Source organism: Sciurus vulgaris (assembly GCF_902686455.1).
Source record: "Sciurus vulgaris genome assembly, chromosome: 10".
Classification (NCBI taxonomy): domain Eukaryota; kingdom Metazoa; phylum Chordata; class Mammalia; order Rodentia; family Sciuridae; genus Sciurus; species Sciurus vulgaris.
Window position 1 is genome coordinate 136,395,643 of NC_136470.1, and position 18,445 is coordinate 136,414,087.

General features: G+C 43.8%; 1 protein-coding gene across 2 annotated transcripts in view; it reads right to left on the reverse strand.

The window, feature by feature from the left end:
* Positions 1 to 16,654, reverse strand: part of GFM1 (G elongation factor mitochondrial 1) — a 39,506-nt gene extending 22,852 nt beyond the window's left edge. For both annotated transcript variants that reach the window (XM_079100397.1, XM_079100396.1), the window contains exons 1-9: positions 16,499 to 16,654; positions 15,466 to 15,618; positions 14,356 to 14,488; positions 13,716 to 13,920; positions 11,356 to 11,472; positions 8,589 to 8,739; positions 4,917 to 5,074; positions 4,152 to 4,236; positions 507 to 644 (exon numbers count right to left, since the gene is read on the reverse strand). In XM_079100397.1, the coding sequence (XP_078956523.1) occupies positions 507 to 644; positions 4,152 to 4,236; positions 4,917 to 5,074; positions 8,589 to 8,739; positions 11,356 to 11,472; positions 13,716 to 13,920; positions 14,356 to 14,488; positions 15,466 to 15,618; positions 16,499 to 16,546 (1,188 nt within the window). In that variant the 5' untranslated portion in view covers positions 16,547 to 16,654. The remainder of the gene's footprint in view (positions 1 to 506; positions 645 to 4,151; positions 4,237 to 4,916; positions 5,075 to 8,588; positions 8,740 to 11,355; positions 11,473 to 13,715; positions 13,921 to 14,355; positions 14,489 to 15,465; positions 15,619 to 16,498) is intronic.
* Positions 16,655 to 18,445: the final 1,791 nt, after the last annotated feature.

Consider the following 18,445-nt stretch of genomic DNA (forward strand, 5'->3'; position numbering starts at 1 on the left):
TGAAGAATTTCCCCAGGAACATAGGGCCGTACAGTGGAAGAGTGGAGCAGGTGCGACCTCATGCACTCAGGCCGTGTTCCTGCCAAGCCCTAACCAAAAGGACCGAGAAGGCAAGGGCAGAGTCAGAGCAGATTTAACCCTGCAGGTGGATTCTGGAACCCACATGGCCCTGCGAGGGGCTGGACAACAGGACTAAAAGCCCTAAGGTTACACTGGTCTTTCACACTTGCCACATGAATGTGTCACGCTCACCACCCCACAGGAACCACATTCTGCTGTCCTAAATGCCTACCTGGTACGCTCACTGAGGAGAGGGCTGCGCCTCGTGCTGAGTCTAGGGGCCTACCTGTCCTTTCCCTGCACGCTGCCACGGAGGACTCACAACCAGGAGCCGGTGACCAGTCCCAGTACCTGCCCATTTAGCTACAGCCGACGGCTCCCTGGAGATGACACAGGCCAGGAGGACGCGTGTCCAGCCAGAGCAGGGTGGCCCGCCCCTCACTTGCCTCCATCAGGTCGGCGTGCATGCGCACCAGCCGCTGTACCCGCACTTTCTTCCTGGTTCGCGTGTTGTAGATGGTGTCGCCCTTCCTGAGCAACCCCTGGTAGTTGCGGACATAAGTTAATTGTCCAAACCGACCTGCCTGGAAGTCAAGACGGGGTACAGAAGAAGAACAAAGAGAAATATAAGTCAGAATTAGAGAAAAGCTTCTCAGCAACCTTCAAATATCTTCAATTTTATATACATTTCCGTTTATCATCACAAATTACATGACACTGGCTTTGAAAACAAGACAAATTAAATGGCTGCTGCTGATCCATCTTTTGGTATCACAACCCAAGATACTTTTTATGTTTCCCCTGAAATAAAAGTTATTAGCAAAGAAATTTTTTGTTTACATAAGGAAGTATCCCTTTGCCTTCTAATATTATTTCTTAAGTTCAGTTTACTACTGGAAGAGATGAAACAAAAATGAGGCATAATATTGAAAAGACAATAAAAACACCATGAATAGCAGGAGCATACTACATATCTAAAGCAGCCTTTAATAACCACATGGGAAAAAAACAAGAATTCTGTGAAGCAAATGAATATATTAATACTGAACAATTAAACACATATTTAAAAGCTGCCGATTTTTACCGATTTACAGGCTTAATACCATAGCAGTCAAATCCCAACAGATCTTTAAAATTTGTTTTTTTATTTTGTGTTTTGGTACTAGGGATTGAACTCAGGGGTGCTCTACCACGGGGCTACATCTCCAGCCCTTTTAAAATTTTTAAACAGTCTAAGTTGCCCAAGTTGGCTTTGAACTTGTGATCCTTCTGCCTCAGCCCCTGGACATGCTGGGATTAAAGGGGTGCACCACTGTAGATTTTAAAAATTCACTCAGGTAAAACAAATTTTTCAAAAACTATGGTAAAGAGAAGAAACTAACCTTGACTAATATAAAAATACTAGGTGCTCAAAAAATACAGAATCAGAACAAATTAGACTTAACAGTCCATACAGTATAGTACAAATAAGTTTCTAAAATGTAAAATAAGTCTGTCAATAGTTGATAAAAGAAACATGATGAATCAGTGGAAAAGTAAGAACTGAATTGTTCATAAACTAGCAGTTGGACAACTGATTTCTACTTGGAGTAAGAAGAGATACATTAAGATCTACCTTACAATGTACACCAGAACCACATTCTAGCTGGATTAACAGTGGAAAAACAAAACCATAAGAAAGCAAAGGAAACAAAAGTAAATCCTACCTACGATACACAAAGAAGAGGGTTTCTATGGTTAAAAATGAAGGAACAACAAAAGAAAAAGACGATATACTTGACTATATAAATTTTAAACTAATTATTTTCTAAAACATTAACTTTCTTAGAAAAAAAGGTGGCACAATTGAATAACACACTTGACTCCAATAAGAAAAAACAGACAAAATAAATAGACAATTAGAAAAGAAGAAGCCTAACTGCACTGAAAACACCACTGAGAGTTCTCTGTCAGCAGGAAGTAGGGCAAGATGAAACACTATAGGATTTTTCATTAATTAAATCAGGAAAATCCTAATACTCAGCACTATAGTCACTGAAATAACCCAGCACAAACTCTGAGTGTGAAAGCAATCTGAAGTAATCTGGCCACATAAACCAATCCATTAAACATTAAGATAATTTGTATCTTGAACACAGTAATTACCATTCTAGGAATCCTAAGAAAATACTCCGACATATGTATTTTTTTTTTAAAAAATTTTAATTTGTTCTAATTAGTTGTACATGACAGTAGAATGCATTTATACATTTTGATAAATCATACATAAATGGAGTGTAATCTCTCACTTTTCTGATTATACATATTGTAGGATCACATAGGTCAGGCAGTCATATAAGTACATGAGGTAACAATGTCTGTTTCACTCCACTATCCTTCCTACCCCATACCCCTTCCCCTCCCTTCACCCCCCTCTACCTAAGTTTTATGCATAAATCTTTTCACTGCAATGTTAAACTTTTTAATTCAAACTTTTTTTTTTCTAATTTTAAAATGTTAACAAAATTTCTTTAAAAAACAGGAAGGTCCCCAAAGTAAAATCCCACCCCCAAAATAACCACTTTTAACAATTGCAATCTATCCAGTATTTTCCCCATTTAAAATATTAAGAACAGAAGCAACACCCCAACAAAAACATATTCAGCACTGAATCTTGGATTCTAACACTACTGTCCAGAGAAGGAAACAGACTCCTCGGAGAAATGGCTGGGCATGGAACACACAAGCCAAGCCTGAAGCGCCCTGCAGTGACAGGAAGCAAGGAAGCATTCAACACAACAAAAGCTGGAAGGGGACACAGTGCAAGCAAGTGTTCCCTGTGGCAAGCCTGGCCAATTGAGCAACAAAAATAACCAACTAGGGATTATAACTTCAATACAAAGTCAATATTCATAAGTTCATACCACTAAAAATAAGTGATCAACTGAATAAATAAACAAATGTGGGAGAGGAGCAAGTCTCCATACAGAATTCCAGTCACCCTACGTAGATCCTGCTCCCCCAAAGATGTAGAGAGGAATTTCCACCCATAAGTGTGGTGAACAGTGACTTCTTCTAAAGAAAGCAGTAAGAAAGGGGAGCAAAGAATCACTTGGTAGCAGGAAAACCTGACAAACCCTACCACAGCCAACACCAAGTGACAAGCCATAGTGACAGTCTGTGCCCTTGATGTGATGTGACAAGAATGACACCATCTCTGTAGTCATCCTCCTAAAAACCATGGCCCCAGGCTGATCACTTACGAAGCTCAAGGGGTAGTCTACAAAGCACTTTACTAGCACTTCTCAGAAATATTTCGGTCATAAACAAGGGAAGTCTAAGAACTGTTACAGTCTAGAGGAGCCTAAGGAGACATGAAGACACATGAGGGGACACATGAAGGGGACACAGGCAAAACCCAAGGAAATTCAAATAAAACATGGCTTTTAGTTAGTAACAATGTATCAATACTGGTCCGTCAGTGGTGACATCTTTCCACATCAAGAAATACACACCTAAACATGATTTTTGAAATTCGAGTAATATTCCACTGTAAGGATCTACCTGAATTTATTTAATTGAACTAGAATTTCTGCACACTTTCAATTACTTCTAAGAGTTCCATTTTATCAACAAAGATGTGAGCAAACTGGAGCTAACACACGACCCTTCTCGAGTTCCTAAGGACAGATTCCCAAAAGCAAACCCACTGTTATTTACAACAGTGAAAGCCTGGAAACAAAAATGTTCAATAATTACACATTTTTAAGCAAATTATGGTAAATCTACTTAACAGAAATAAGGTTGCCATTTATAGTGTTTAAACTATTTATAGAAACATGGGTCATATGTATTTTGATGTTAAATGAAAACAAAAGTTATAAAGTAGTATGATACATCAAAAAATCTATTATTTTAAACCACAAAGGGAAGAGAAAGGAATAAGGGACTGTCAACCCAAGGACTTTGGAAATTCCTTATTCGTTCTTTCTCCTTTTCCTAATTTCCAAATCTTTCATATGAGGTATGGAGTCATTTTGTGACAGGAACAGGGCCTAAAAGAAAATAAAACTTCCCCTAACAGCAGTTAAATACTCAGGAAAACCACTTACCTCAAGTTTAAAAGCCAGGCCTACAAATGGGTGGGAGCTATCTCGTTGGGAGTTCATTAGGATTTTGGTTTTCTCTTTTGAGTCACTGAAAATTAAAGAAATATAAATCTATAGGGTAAAACATTTGATATTTTTTATAGCAATTTATCTTATCAGAGTATTGTTCAAGAAAAAGCACACATGACATTTCTGAGCTCACCCACAATGAAATTTCACTGAAAGAGATCACTAAGAGTTAAGTACTTAGGCTTAGTTTCTACATAGAGAGAGGACTGGAGTACACTAAAAAACTAAAAAGGTCTGATAGAGAAATAAAAGAAGAACAATAAATGAGAGATTTTTTAAAAGTCTGTTTCTTAAAGCTTTTAAAAATATTGTGTGACTGGGATAGGGATGTAGTGCAGAGGCCTAGCATGCATGTGGACCTGGGTTGTTTCCTAGCACAACAACAACAAAAAATAAATACACATACACACATATCTGTGTATATAGATGTTGTGTGAGAAAATAGCTAAAACTAGCTGGTCCCAAATGAGAAAACCTTCTAATGACATAAAGCTTGAGAGACAGATCGTACTTGTAACGCACACACATAACTGGGAACTTGAATAGCAAACATCTTTCTATATGCCCAAATAGTTACCCAACTAAAACTGTGATCAATTTTTGCAAATTATGAAACAAAATCACAAATGTGACTAGAAGAACCAATGTTAGGGTTTGAAGTGTTTTTGCATAAATTAAGATCCAAGTGCCAAGACTTACTTCTCCTGATTGAGAATAGCATAATTCGGGACCTCAGATGGATCTGGCAGGTATTCTAAAACCGCATCTAGAAGAGGTTGGACTCCTTTGTTCTTTAAGGCACTTCCCAAAAAGACAGGAGTAAATGATCTATTTAGAGTAGCCCTTCGGATGGCAAGCTTCAAAAAAAGAAAGAAAATTAATAATTCATATTAACATAAAACTTTATGCTTCAGGGCAACTACAAATGAGTAAAATGAACTGATATTCTTCAAAGCATTGGCTCTACTAGAGATTAACATCAGGCCCAAATAACTTATAACTTAAGGTCAAAATACAATAATAATTTCCTTTTTCACATTTTGATACTCTTGAAATCACCAATTTTCACCAATTTGTGATTTGGCCAAAAATTATATATGAAGTAGAACAATGCAAACTGTATACTAATAATTGTGTAAAACAGGGAAAAGCAATACATATGCAGAAAATGATCTATTCACAATAACCTATTTTAGGGAGGGGCAGAGAATTGGGAAAATGGGAGAAGACAGGAGGGCTTTTACTGTATGCCTTGGAATACACTTTTTAAAGGTCTAAACTGTATGAAAAAACAATTAAAAAACAATGAATACACACAGGAAACCAAACTGTACAAACAGCTCATAACTGAAGGAACAGGACAGTAGCAGACTCTAGAATAGGGACTCCTCCCTCAAGCAAGCCCAACCAACGTGTTCTGCAGGCTGAGGGCTGCTCAGCCAGAGCACGGTGGAGTGTCAACTCTAGCAGCTGAAGAGGCCAACAATGCTGTGGTCATGAATCGCCACTGCAGGAAAATGGCAGCATGTAATCATTTCTTAGTCCTCACAAGAGAACACAGAACTGGTTACCCCAAAACAGTTCAAGGAGAACATGTACAGACACGATTTCTAAACATTACAAGGAAAAGTAGGGCAACAGCTGAACACAATAAAATAAGGTATACGAAGAGGAAAATAAGCATGGTAAATTAGCAATTATGGCTGAAAACTGTCTTAAAGCCTTGCTTCTGCTCTTCTTAGGAACCAGAAGTTGTTAGGTCACTAAACACTTAGGCTACCATAAGCCACTAGATCACATCTTTGACTTCCCCACTTCTCCCGAATATGCAAGTATGGACATATGGTCATCTTCCCACACTTGCTACTCCTAAAGAATAAAGAAACACATGAGAGCGGTAGGGAAACAGAAATGAGACTAAAACCTGTCCAACAAAGTCTTTTGTTTTCCCCAATGCTCTCTTGTTTTCTTAAGAATCACTTTTACACTTAAAGTTGCCGCCTCTCCGCTGTCCTTGGTAACACATCCAACCACAATTCAGAAATAGGATGCCATGCACACTGGGCAGCAGAGTCCACAGGGCCACAGCCTTCCTGGTAAAGGCTCCTTGAAAGGCTGGCCCCTGGTTGCTCTCTGGGAACTTGGACTTCAGGAGGATCCTCGCCATTCTCAGAACTGGAAAGAATGGTTCACTGTGCCAACATGGTGTGTGCCAAACACCTGCTTTCTTTGTGGGAGTTTGAGTATGAGCAAGGTAGAGGGTGTCTATGCAGAGTACCCCATCCCTAAGGCGCTTCCCTAATGTGCCACACCATGCCAGAGGACCTCAGCAGTCCTGTGTGATTCCCCTGGGAGAAGACTGTGGAGGCGACCTGTGGCTTCCTGTGACTTCACCTCATGTGCCATGTTCCTGTGCTGAATTTGCTGTGTACTCTCTCACTGGAAAAAAATCACAGTAATGATGACTTTGTGCCAAGTCCTGTGAATCCTAGTGAATCACTGACCCCGGGGGTGGTCTTGGAGAGCCCTTTAATAGACAAACACCTCTCTCTATCGTGGTTCCCAGGATACAATGCTCGACTTCACTTAGGGCCAGGCCTACATTTTCTCCATACGTTCCTTACCCTCAGAGGGCTGAAGTGCTAAGGCTTTTGTGAATGATAAAGGATTCAAGTTATGAGATACAGTCCCAGTTTACACAGGATGAAAAGAAAAAGATCAGTCAGCACCCTTGGCTATAAGAGGGTCTTTCTTTGTGCCTGACTTACTACCAGCTCCATAAATCTTACACACAACACTTGCTTACCTGATCTCTGCTAAGAGTACAAGTGGTTTGGGAAAACTAACATCAGTCTTTTTTTTAAATTGTGGTAAAAGCTACATACCATTTTTGCCATATTCAAGTGTATAGTTCAGTGGCGTTATGTGCACTTGCAAGGTTGTACATCCTCACCACCACTCGTCTTTAGAACTTTTCCATCATCCCAAACTGAAACTGTACCTATGAAACAATAACTCCCACTAACCCTCCCACAACCCCTGCTACAACTAGAGGTGGAATTATTACATATCTCTTCTTCTGCAACTTGGCTTATTCCATTTAGAAGGTCTTCAAGACTCATCCACATTGTCACATGTATCAGAATTTCATTCCTTTTAGGTTTAAAAAAATGCATTCTGTTTATGCATTTGTCCACTGAAGGACACAAGGACCGCTGTGGCTTTTGGTCCTGTGAGGAGTGCTGCTGTAGTCCCTGCAGTGTAACTGCTTGGGACCCTTCTTCCCTGGACATGCCCCAGAAGGAGAACTGCTGGATTAAATGGTAATTGTCTTTCGTTTCTGAGGAACTGCCATGCCATTTTCCACAGCAGCTGATCACCTTACACTCCCACCGGCAATGCACAAGGGTTCTGACCTCCACATCCTCGCCAGCAGCTCTTGTTTAGTTCTCACTGCTTGGAATAAGGCCCATCCTAATGGGTACGAAGTGGAATTGCGTTGCTGTCTGATTTCCATTTCCCTAATGATCAGGAGTGTTTGGCATCCTTTCATGTACTGCCATCGGTACATCTGCTTTGGAGAATGTTTATTAAAAAAATGATAATTGGTGCTAGACAAGAATCTCTCTATTTGTATAGAGCCACAATCGAGTGAAGGAACCAATAAGGCTTCATGTAACGTTTCCAAACATTACAGCAGTGTAACTACCAGGAATTAGTCTGATAATACTTAGCAATCTCATATCTTAACCTGTCCTACTGCTGTAACTTTCTAATATTTCTCTTCTTTCTTTTTAGTAAGGACATACCCAAAAGGTTAACTGTTTCGGTATCCTTTTCCTAGGACAAACTATGACCCCGTTCTCATTTGAAGATATTACACAACTCACTACTTTCAAAAAAAGTAATATGACATGCCAAATACTTTTCAAGAAAGCAATTATGTTAAATCTCACTCATATTTTGTTAATAAAACCCATGCATAGAAGCATTATGTGGGGGCTAGGGTTGTGGCTCAGTGGTAAAGTGCTTGTCTAGCACTGTGAGACAATGGGTTCAATTCTCAGCACCACATAATAAATAAATAAAGACGTCATGTGCATCTACAAAAAAAAAAAGCATACTGTGCCCTCCCCACTCCCCCCAAAATAAAGAAGAAAAAAAATCTTCTTGCTAGTATAAGAATCGTATTGCTCCTTTCTTTGGTCTTCTTTTTGGAACCATGGATTGAACCTAGTGGCACTGAACCACAGCTTCACCCCAGCCCTTTTCACTAAGTTGCTGAGGCTGACTCTGAACCTGCAGTCCTCCTGCCTCAGACTCTTGAGTTGCACTACCACACCTGCTAAGAATTATTTTGAGAGTGCTTGCCTTTAAGTCAGAGATGGAGGGGACTTTCTCCTCCAGAAACAGCTCCCCAAGTTGCTCATCTGAGTTGGCAACACATTCGATCAGCTCCTGCCGGTGGTCGGCTGCAGCAGCCCTCAATTCAGCAGGAATCTCACCATACCGCACAGTCTGACTGAGAGAAGAAGTTTCACATTAGAACTTTAATGGTACTCAATTAAACATAAAAAAAAAAGTGCCAGTAAAGATATAATTAATGGCTAAAATATTTTTTTAGGTAAGGAAGAGCCTGATATATTTGCACTCAAATAGCAAATATGACTAATATGTCTTTAAAATTCATTGAGAATACTGAACAAAAGTACTTCCACAGGCAAAGTAACTTGCTCAAGGTTGCACTACTAGCACACAGGAGAGCAATAATCGTCCAGTATAATGATGAAAGAAACCTTCATTTTATAATAGAGATCAATTCTATTTTTATGCAAGTCAAGTTTTACAGAAGATTATGATAAATGATGTAATGCAAAATCCTTCCCAATTTAATACAAACTAGTCTGACCTTATTCTGGAAATCCAAAATGAATATATACTATAAAATCCAAACAATCACTTGGAACTATATCAACTAAAGCAAAGATTAAATTTCTTTTCAATGTAGTTACAGAAATTATTTTACTGTATTCTAAACAGAAAGTACACAGTCAAGAGAGCACCCATGCTTATCTGCAGCAAGCACTGAACCAGGTGTCTTTTAATCTTGATCTCGACTGAAGTAGCTGCTATTATTTACACTTTCAGATAAGTAAACTTAAAACAGGCAGATGAACTTGCCCAAGGCTGTACTACTTAATAACAGAAGAGCCAAGATTGCAAGTAAGCCTGTTTGAAGTCCACCTGAATTCTTGAAAATCCTACATACTATCAACTTGTTTGTTAGAACACCATATTCTCTAGCAAACAGGATTAGAGATCGCACACTATTCTTTTTTTTTAAATAACAAACCTGACCACAGTTTGTAGTAAATAAGGTAAGACAATGTGGCATATTTCAATCTTTACACTTATCTCCACTCTAGGAGCCAAGCAGTAAAGTCCAAATAAAAAAAGCAAACCTGGAAAGTCACTATATTTGCTTATTTAACGTCAGTCTGAAGGCTTTTCAAGGTGTTTATTTAGAAATGGAAATTAATGCAAAAAATAAGCTTTTCAGAAAAACACATTAAGACAAAAGATACTATAGTTAGAAAATAATCCTTAACACCTGAAGAGCACTCTTCACAGCCTGGGATCTTGACTTCTGCATCCCAGCGGCTCTCTGCATCCTTTAACAGGCAGACACCCCCACGCACACTGAGAGGCTGTCTGTAGTTCCAATGTAAAAGAACACAGAAGGACCTCTACCTGAGAAACAGCTGCCTGCTAATTCCCTAATTCTAGGAGTGGACCCCTTCACTCATTCAAAAACACCTTTCTGAGTCCTTGCTGTGAAAAAGCTGGACTGCAAAGCCACAACAGCAGCACCTTGGGCCTTATGTAAAGGAATGACAGACCAGCACTGCCATCCTTATTCAGCTGTCACACAGGGGGAGGAACCGTCTTTCTGGGCAGCCTCCATCCTCTTCCTGCCTACGAGCTGGCTGATGAGGACAGAGTCCATAGTTCATGATCCCAGTGCCACTCCCTGCTGGCCAGACCTTCAATCCCAACTCCACAGCAGAGGCAGAGGGTCCCTCAAGACACAGCTCTGGAGAAGCGACCTGCTATGGGCTCGTTCCTCAGGACACAGGACTCTCTGTATCACCAGATCTGTAGCCTCCAAGTGTGATCTGCAGAAATGCAGTACTGCATTGCCTGGGAACTTTCTAGAAATACTAATTTCAGCCCCTACCCCAGAGCTGCTAAATCAGAATCTCTGGAGGTGGGCCCAGGCTACCTGTTTTAACGAGCTCTTGAGGAGATTTGTATGAATATCAAGATGTGACAACCAGTGGAAAATGAAAGTTGTGTGCAGGCAGAGGTCACTCAAATGTCGACTGAACAAATAGCATGTGGAAAAGTTACCAAGTGGGGCACAGTGCCACACACCTGTAAGGACTCCCAGTTACTTGGGTGATTGAAGCAGGAGGGTCTCAAGTTCAAGGCCAGCCTGGGTGACTGGGTGTGACTCTGCCTTAAATAAAATAGAAAGGGCTGGGGATGCAGCCCAGGGGCACAGTGCCTCCCCAGCATCCATGAAGCCCTCAGTTCCATCCCCAGCACCACATGAAGGAAAAAAAATCATAAACGACATGCATACAATTTTAACCATTTTTACATATAAACGGTTTTACCTTTGTAATACTCTAAGTTTACTCTATGTTTAAAGAGCATAACTCTTGCCTCTTTGATGTTTTCTAAAGTATAAAAATATAAGGGTGTATTTTTTTTTATTCTTAGTTGTCAATGGATCTTTTATTTTACTGATTTAAATGTGGTGCTGCATAGCGAACCCAGGGCCCCACACATGCCAGGCAAGCGATCTACCACTGAGCCCCAACTCCAGCCCCAGGGTGTACTTTTAGTTGGGCATGGAGGCACACACCCATAATCCCAGTGACTCAGAGGGCTGAGGCAGGAGGATCACAAATTTAAGGCCAGCCTCAGCAACTTAATGAGGCCCTCAGCAACTTCATGACACCCTGTCTCAACAACAACAACCAAAAAAAGTCTGGGGATGTGGCTCAGTGGCTGAATGCCCCTGGGTTAAATCTCCTGCACCAAAAAAAAAAAAAGGATTTTTAGCACTTACCCAAAGTCTCCATCGAAAAAGATGGCACGTTCCTCGATGAGATCTATAATTCCACGAAAATTACCCTCCAAACCAATGGGTATCTGCACAAAGGCTGCATTATGACTTAGTTTAGACCTGAAAAATAAAAATAGCCTATTTACCTTTTTTTCTCTCAAACTCTCTTTCAAATAACAAATGTAAAAATAAATCAATGGCAGACACTGTACAAATGAGAAGGGTATCATCAGTACGTTAGAAGAGAGAAAGCAGTGAGAGCAGACCAGCAGCCAGCCTCCAGGAGCTCAGGAAGCTACAACCCTGCTAAAGGCAACAAAAAGAAGTCCAGAGGAAGAGCTCTCCCACTGCCTCTCCTGAATATGAGAAGTCAGAAACACAAGGGAGAGGAAAACAAGGGGCTGGCCAAGAAATTAAAGGATGGAGGGACGGCTGAGCCACCTCCTCTCATTCTCAGATCAACTGACAGCAGAATTGAGTGCAACCATCTGAAGATAGAATTTTCATAGGAAACACTCTCATCATCAGGCTGCACCCCAACTAGGCACAGCCACTGAACAGGAACTGCACTGACCTGGAGGGATTCCCGGGGAGAAGATGCCTCTAGCTGCACTGTTGAGTCTAGACTCTAGACCTGCCTGGGTGACTAGAGAGACATCTGAGAATTGCCACCTGAAGGAAACCAAGAGCTTGTGAGAGAAACACCAACTCAAGAAACAGCGCTAACCTCCAGAGTTACAAGAAAGAAAATTAAAAGTGTTGCCATAAACAAGAAAGCTTACAGACATTAACTACATTAATTGCTGAAATATTTTCAAAAGATAGGCTAAATATCCAGCAAGTTGGAAGGCTGAGGAGAGAGGACTGCAAGTTCAAAGGCAGCCTCAGCAACTTAGCGAGGCCCTGTCTCAAAATAAAAAAATGGTAGGCTGGGGATGTAGCTCAGTTGGTAGAGTGTCTGCTCACAAGCTCAAGGCCCTGGGTTCAATCCCCAGTGCTAGGGGGGCGGGGGGGCGCAAAAAATGGTAATCCCAGAGGCTCAGGAGGCTGAGGCAGGAAGATTATAAGTTCAAAGTCAGACTCAGCAACTTAGTGAGGCCCTAAGCAATTTCAGGAGACCCTGTCTCTAGGTAAAATATAAAAAAAGGACTGGGGATGTGACCCTGTGGTTAAGTACCCCTGGGCTCAATACCCAAAAAAAAAAAAAAAAAAAAAAAATCTCATGATCCAGCACAAAATGAGGAGACAAAAAGCCTGACAGAAAAGTGAAGACAGAGAGGCCAAATCTCAAAGTTCCAAAATTAGCTTAATTAAAGTTACAAAATGAGAAAGCAGATAAATAGGAGTGGAGCAAAAAAAGAACCAAAGTAATCAAAAAATGATGAAAGACAATTTTCCTGGGAGTTCAGGAAAAGACTAGGTAGAAAGAATCCAGTTACTGCTCAGTCCAAGAAAGTCAGGGCAAAAAGTAAAAACGTTAGTTTTACCAAGAAAACATTACAAACAGCCCCAGGAGAAAAACGTCACTTTCACTTTCTCAAATATCTCACTCCCATTCCATTTTGTCATTAGACACATCACCCTCAGCCTATCCACACCTCTACCACCTGCCCCCATTAGCTGTGCTACAAAACCGGAGCAGGACATTATGGCTGCACTCACATCCACGGGTGAAAAGCGAGCCCCTCACTGGAAACAGGTGGAACACTGTGGGGAACCTGAGAGGTTGTAAGCACCACTGGTGGCAGCTCGCAGGGAAGCCTTACTATCGTCCTGCTAATGCCTTATCAGAAGACAAGGGGATTTCATCTCTGTGGCAGGCTACATAAGGGCATTTACTAAAATATATCAAAACCCCTCAAAGCTAAAACAGAAGTCATCCTCCGGGTTTGTCCAAACAGAATGCAAACTACTTCTAGAATCTACTCTAGACTATACCTTCTCCAATTATGGCAAAACAACATCAACTGCCAGATATCGTCTGAAGTCATCTTTTTTTTAAATATTTTTTTTAGTTGTCAATGGACCTTTATTTATTTATTTAGATGCAGTGCTAAGAATCAAACCCAGTGCATGGCACATGCTAGGCAAGTGCTCTACCACTGAGCTACAGTCCCTGAAGTCATCTTTAACCTCCCTAGAGTTCATCATTTTTCCCCCCTTTCACAGAGGAAGTGGCTAATGAAATCACACCATAGTCCGAACTACTGAATTTGATGCTTCACTTACTAAGGTATGTTACACACATGGTTTTTAAGCAAGGAAAAGGTAAGAACAGAGTTTGACAACATGCTATGATCGGCCCTTCTGGATACAAGGCTAGCTGTCCAGATCAGCACACATTCTCTTCTGAGGCTCAGTACCTCATCTGCTGCAGGGCCCTGGCTGGGTTGGAGCCCATCCGGTCTAGTTTGTTAATGAAAGTTAAAAAAGGAACGCTGTAGCGCTTCATCTGACGATGGACAGTCAAGGTCTGGCACTGCACTCCTCCGACCGCACAGAGAACAAGGATGGCGCCATCCAGCACTCTCAGCGCCCTTTCCACCTCTATGGTGAAGTCCACGTGGCCTGGAGAGACAAAGCAGCACGCGGGGTGTTAAAAGGGCAGTCTCAAGTCTTAGCAAGGCACTGCAGGAGGCTCGGAAGCACTCCTCAGGAAGTCTTCCGATGAGAATGCAGTCTCCTCAGCTCGCCAATACCATTCGCCTCCCACCAGATCCAGAGCACAAGGCCACTCCTTCACAACCTAAGGGCCTGCGCAACTCCGGAGTCAGCTAGACTCTGTGAAAGATGAGGACTTACACTCATATTTATGTGCACTGTTTTACCAGGAAATCAGTACGTGTCAAGTGTTTCAGGTCTCACATCTGTCTTTTCTAATAGGAAATCATTAGTAATATGCTTCTTTAATTTGATACTCAAAATTTAACTAGGTCAGAGCAGAACAAAGAACCCAACGTGCTTCTTTGACAGAGCTCCAATAAAGGCAAAACCCTAACTCACCAGGGGTATCTATGATGTTGATGTTGACATCCTTCCACATGGTGTACGTGGCTGCTGACTGAATAGTGATTCCTCGCTGTCTCTCTAGTTCCATGGAATCCATGACAGCACCAACTCCATCTTTACCTTTCACCTAAACACAAGTACAGCATTTCAGACTTCTGTCCTTGCATCCTAACAACAAAAGAAATCCTTACTGAAATGGAAACGCTACACAGTAAACTTAGACAATTTTCAGATGTCTAACAGTTAAAACAGAGCATCTCATACAGTAGATAACTGATGGCAGGTTTCCCCATTTTAATGGTCACACTTCTCTCACAGCTGTTCTCAGTTACTGCTAGGACAGATCAGGGGAACATCCTGGTCTTGGAAATATCCTTGCTCCCTCTGCACTGCTCCTTCCCACCATCCCTGCCTCAGTTCATTAGCAGGTGTTCAGAAAACAGATCCTTCCCACTCTGCCCCAGCTGGACACAGAGGCATTCACAGCAAGGATTCTGCTCTTAAGAGTATATCATTTTTGGGGCTGGGGTTGTGACTCAGTGGCAGAGTGCTTGCCTGGCATGTGTGAGGTCCTGGGTTTGATCCTCAGCACCATAAATAAATAAGTAAATAAATAAATAAATAGTTCCACTGACAACAAGTATTTTTTAAAAAATAAAAAGTATACGATTTAACAAAGATTCTTCACCTGAAGAAACAGTTCAAGCTGCAAAGTGATTACTCCATGATACATGTGTTCAGGAGCTTCAACTTTCTTTAAAATAATTTTTTCCAATGCATTTTTAAGCTCAAACCTATGTATAATTTTAAATCCATGTATCCATTTAACATTATAAATGTCTACTCATCATTATAAAGCATATAAAAACTATTTTAACAGCTGCTTAAGGATATATTCTATTGGTTTTAAATATTAAACAACAATCTGCTCAGGATACTAACAATGATAGTCTCTGTATCACCTGTGTGTATGTGACTTTGGTTAAAGAGTCAATGTTACTGTTGTTATTATTCTCTCACGTTTTATGAAGTTCACTAAATCATAAGCACAAGACAATTAAAACCAATCTCTAATTAACCTGGCATCAACTGTGAACCACATACCTCGTGCATCTTTGCAATCCTGCCAGTGTAGTAGAGCACCCGCTCTGTTAACGTGGTCTTTCCAGAATCAATGTGAGCGGAGATTCCAATGTTTCGGATTTTTTCATTGGGAATTATCCCTGATGAACACCATCGGCAGACCTTCCAATTAACCTGAAGAAACAAAAGGGTTCAATTCAATGCACTTTTTAGAAGGGGCAACTGACAATTAAAAGGAAAGAATGGTGGATATCTTTTCTCCAAAAAATTGCAGTGAACACAGGAAAGCCTGGAAAGGCAGAGGAGAAATGTTTAAACTTGCAACACCATTACTAAAGAAGTAGCCACAAAAGGCGGCAGAGGACATACACTCTTTAATATTAGCTAAATTAAAAAGGGGCAAATACCTTTGCCAAATGTCAGTTTGAAAATACACTGAAGCTGATAAAAAAAAAAAAAGTCAGAAAATAGCTCCTACAACTACTTCAATAGGAAAGATGAATCTTAGTTTGGATTCTGCATTTCCTCCCCTTCCCCTTCACTGTGGCTTACAGCAAGGGCGTTTTAAGGACTTCCATGTCCTAAGTAGCAGCGTCAAGACAGACCCCCAAAAGCTCCAAAGGTTCTCTACACAAAATGATGAGTTCTTTTTCAAACTACACGAGGAAGGGGCGGGGCACTATTTCATGGCCAAAACATAATCCTCTTCCTATACAGAACTGCACATCCAAAATACACAGCAGCCACTTCTGGGAAGGAGGCAGCAAAAGGACTTGGAGAAGATGACAGCCCTGCTGATCCAGAGAGAGCGAGTCACTCGAGGCGGGAGGCCAGGCAAGCCGCTCCTGGGCCCAGCCCCGGCCCCACGAGCTTTAGCTTACGAACTTGAACCTACAGCGGATATGCACACCGCAAAGCACGCGCAGCGGAGCGCCAAGTCAATGACCCAGGCCGCCGACCGGGTCAGACGCGGGGCTCAGGCAGCTCCTGGGCACGGGGGGCCGCACACAGGGCTCCTCCTGGGCACCGAGGGCTGACGGCCCGCCGCACGTACCTGCCTCCCCCGCCGGCACAGAGCCGAGGCGGCGCGCACCAGCAGCATGGCTAAACTAACCCCAAGCCCAGTCCTGCCGCACCGGTTCCCGCCGGAAGCGCTGGGAGTCACGCCGGCCGCTCAGCAGAGCACTTCCGGGGCGACACACGGGGGCGCAAGGGGCGGAGGCGCAAGGGGCGGAGCCTCCGGCGGACGCGCGGCCGGCGCCCTCTGCCGCCTGGAGGAGGAATGCGCCGCGCGCCGAGCCCGCGCCGCGGGGAGCTGCGTAGCCCGATCGGAGCGCGACGGCTGTGACAGTCCTTAAACTCCGCCGTCTGCCCGTACTCCGACGTGGGGCGGTGTCCGTAGAGAACTTCGGGGAAAAGAGCGCGGCTCTGCCGGCTGGTTTCGCGCGGCGTTACGGACTCCTGCGCGCCTGCGCCTGCGGCCAGCCCTGGCGCTGGAAGGGGAGGGCGACGGCCACCGGCAGTGAGCGCTCTCGCCGCGCCCGCTGCCTTGCTCCGGGCTGGCCGCGCGGCCACGCTGGGTGGAAGGCGGCCATCTGCAGCTCCGACGCCAGCGCCTTTGCCACGTGTCTGGACGGACACCGTCGGAGATTCTCCAGTTCCAAATCCTCCCAGCAGCCCTCCAGCTCTAGGGAGGAAATCTTCCCGGTGCCCCCTCCACTGTCCCCTCCCTCCTCCCGGTGGCCCCCCCCACTGTCCTCTTCCTTCTCCCGGTGCCTCCTCCGCGCTGTCGTCCCCCCAGTGCTCCCTCTGCACTGTCCTCCTCCCTCCTCCTCGTGCTCCCTCCGCACTGTCCTCCCTCCTCGTGCTCCCTCCGCACTGTCCTCCCTCCTCGTGCTCCCTCTGCACTGTCCCCCTCCCTCCTCCTCGTGCTCCCTCTGCACTGTCCCCCTCCCTCCTCCTCGTGCTCCCTCTGCACTGTCCCCCTCCCTCCTCCTCGTGCTCCCTCCACACTGCTCCCCTCCCTCCTCCTCGTGCTCCCTCCTCCTCGTGCTCCCTCCGCACTGTCCTCCTCCCTCCTCCTCGTGCTCCCTCCGCACTGTCCTCCCTCCTCGTGTTCCCAATGCACTGTTCCCCGCCCTCCTTGTGCTCTCTCCACACTATCCCCCTCCCTCCTCCTCCTGCTCCCTCCATCGTCCCCACCCTCCTCCTAGTGCCCCAGCCCTGACTGCCCCCTCCCCCTTCTGGTACTCCAACCCTGTCCCCTCTCCCTCCTCCTGGTGCTCCATACCTGACTGTCCGCTCTCGCTCTTCCTGGTGCTGCAAACCTGTCTCCTCTCCCTCCTCCTGGTGCTCCCTCCACACTGTCCCCTCTCCCTCCTCCTGGTGCTCCCTCCACACTGTCCCCTCTCCCTCCTCCTGGTGCTCCCTCCACACTGTCCCCTCTCCCTCCTCCTGGTGCTCCCTCCACACTGTCCCCTCTCCCTCCTCCTGGTGCTGCTGTGGCTCTGCCTGCCTGCCTCTGCCCTGGCTAAGGCCCAGGGACTGAGTGGTCCTCTTAAGTCCCCGGGGGCCTCTCTGCTGAAACTGCTCCACCCAGTGAAAGTGGGATTGCTCTTCGCTCTGCTTTGGTTGGTGTGAGTCGTGTTTTCCTTAACAGGTAGATTTTTAAGAATGTGGAGAGGCTTCCTGGAAACTGGACAGCTCCTGCCAGCACCTTCCCTGCCTGCCTTTTCCCTCAGGCCCCAGCAAGAAGTGCCCTCCCTGCTTCTCACCCTGCTTTGTTTTCCTTCAGAATGTGTCTTGGATGTATTCTGGCATTTTACAAATGTGTTTATTGTCTGATTCTCCCATCAAGAATCTGAAAAATCACAATTTTAATTAATGCATCTGGCTCTTAAGATGGGCAATGGTTCCCCTGGGTTTTGTTTCCCTTTTGCATTTTGTCAGTCCCAGACTGGGTGCTGAAAGAATCATTTAATCCAGAAATACCAGCAGCGGT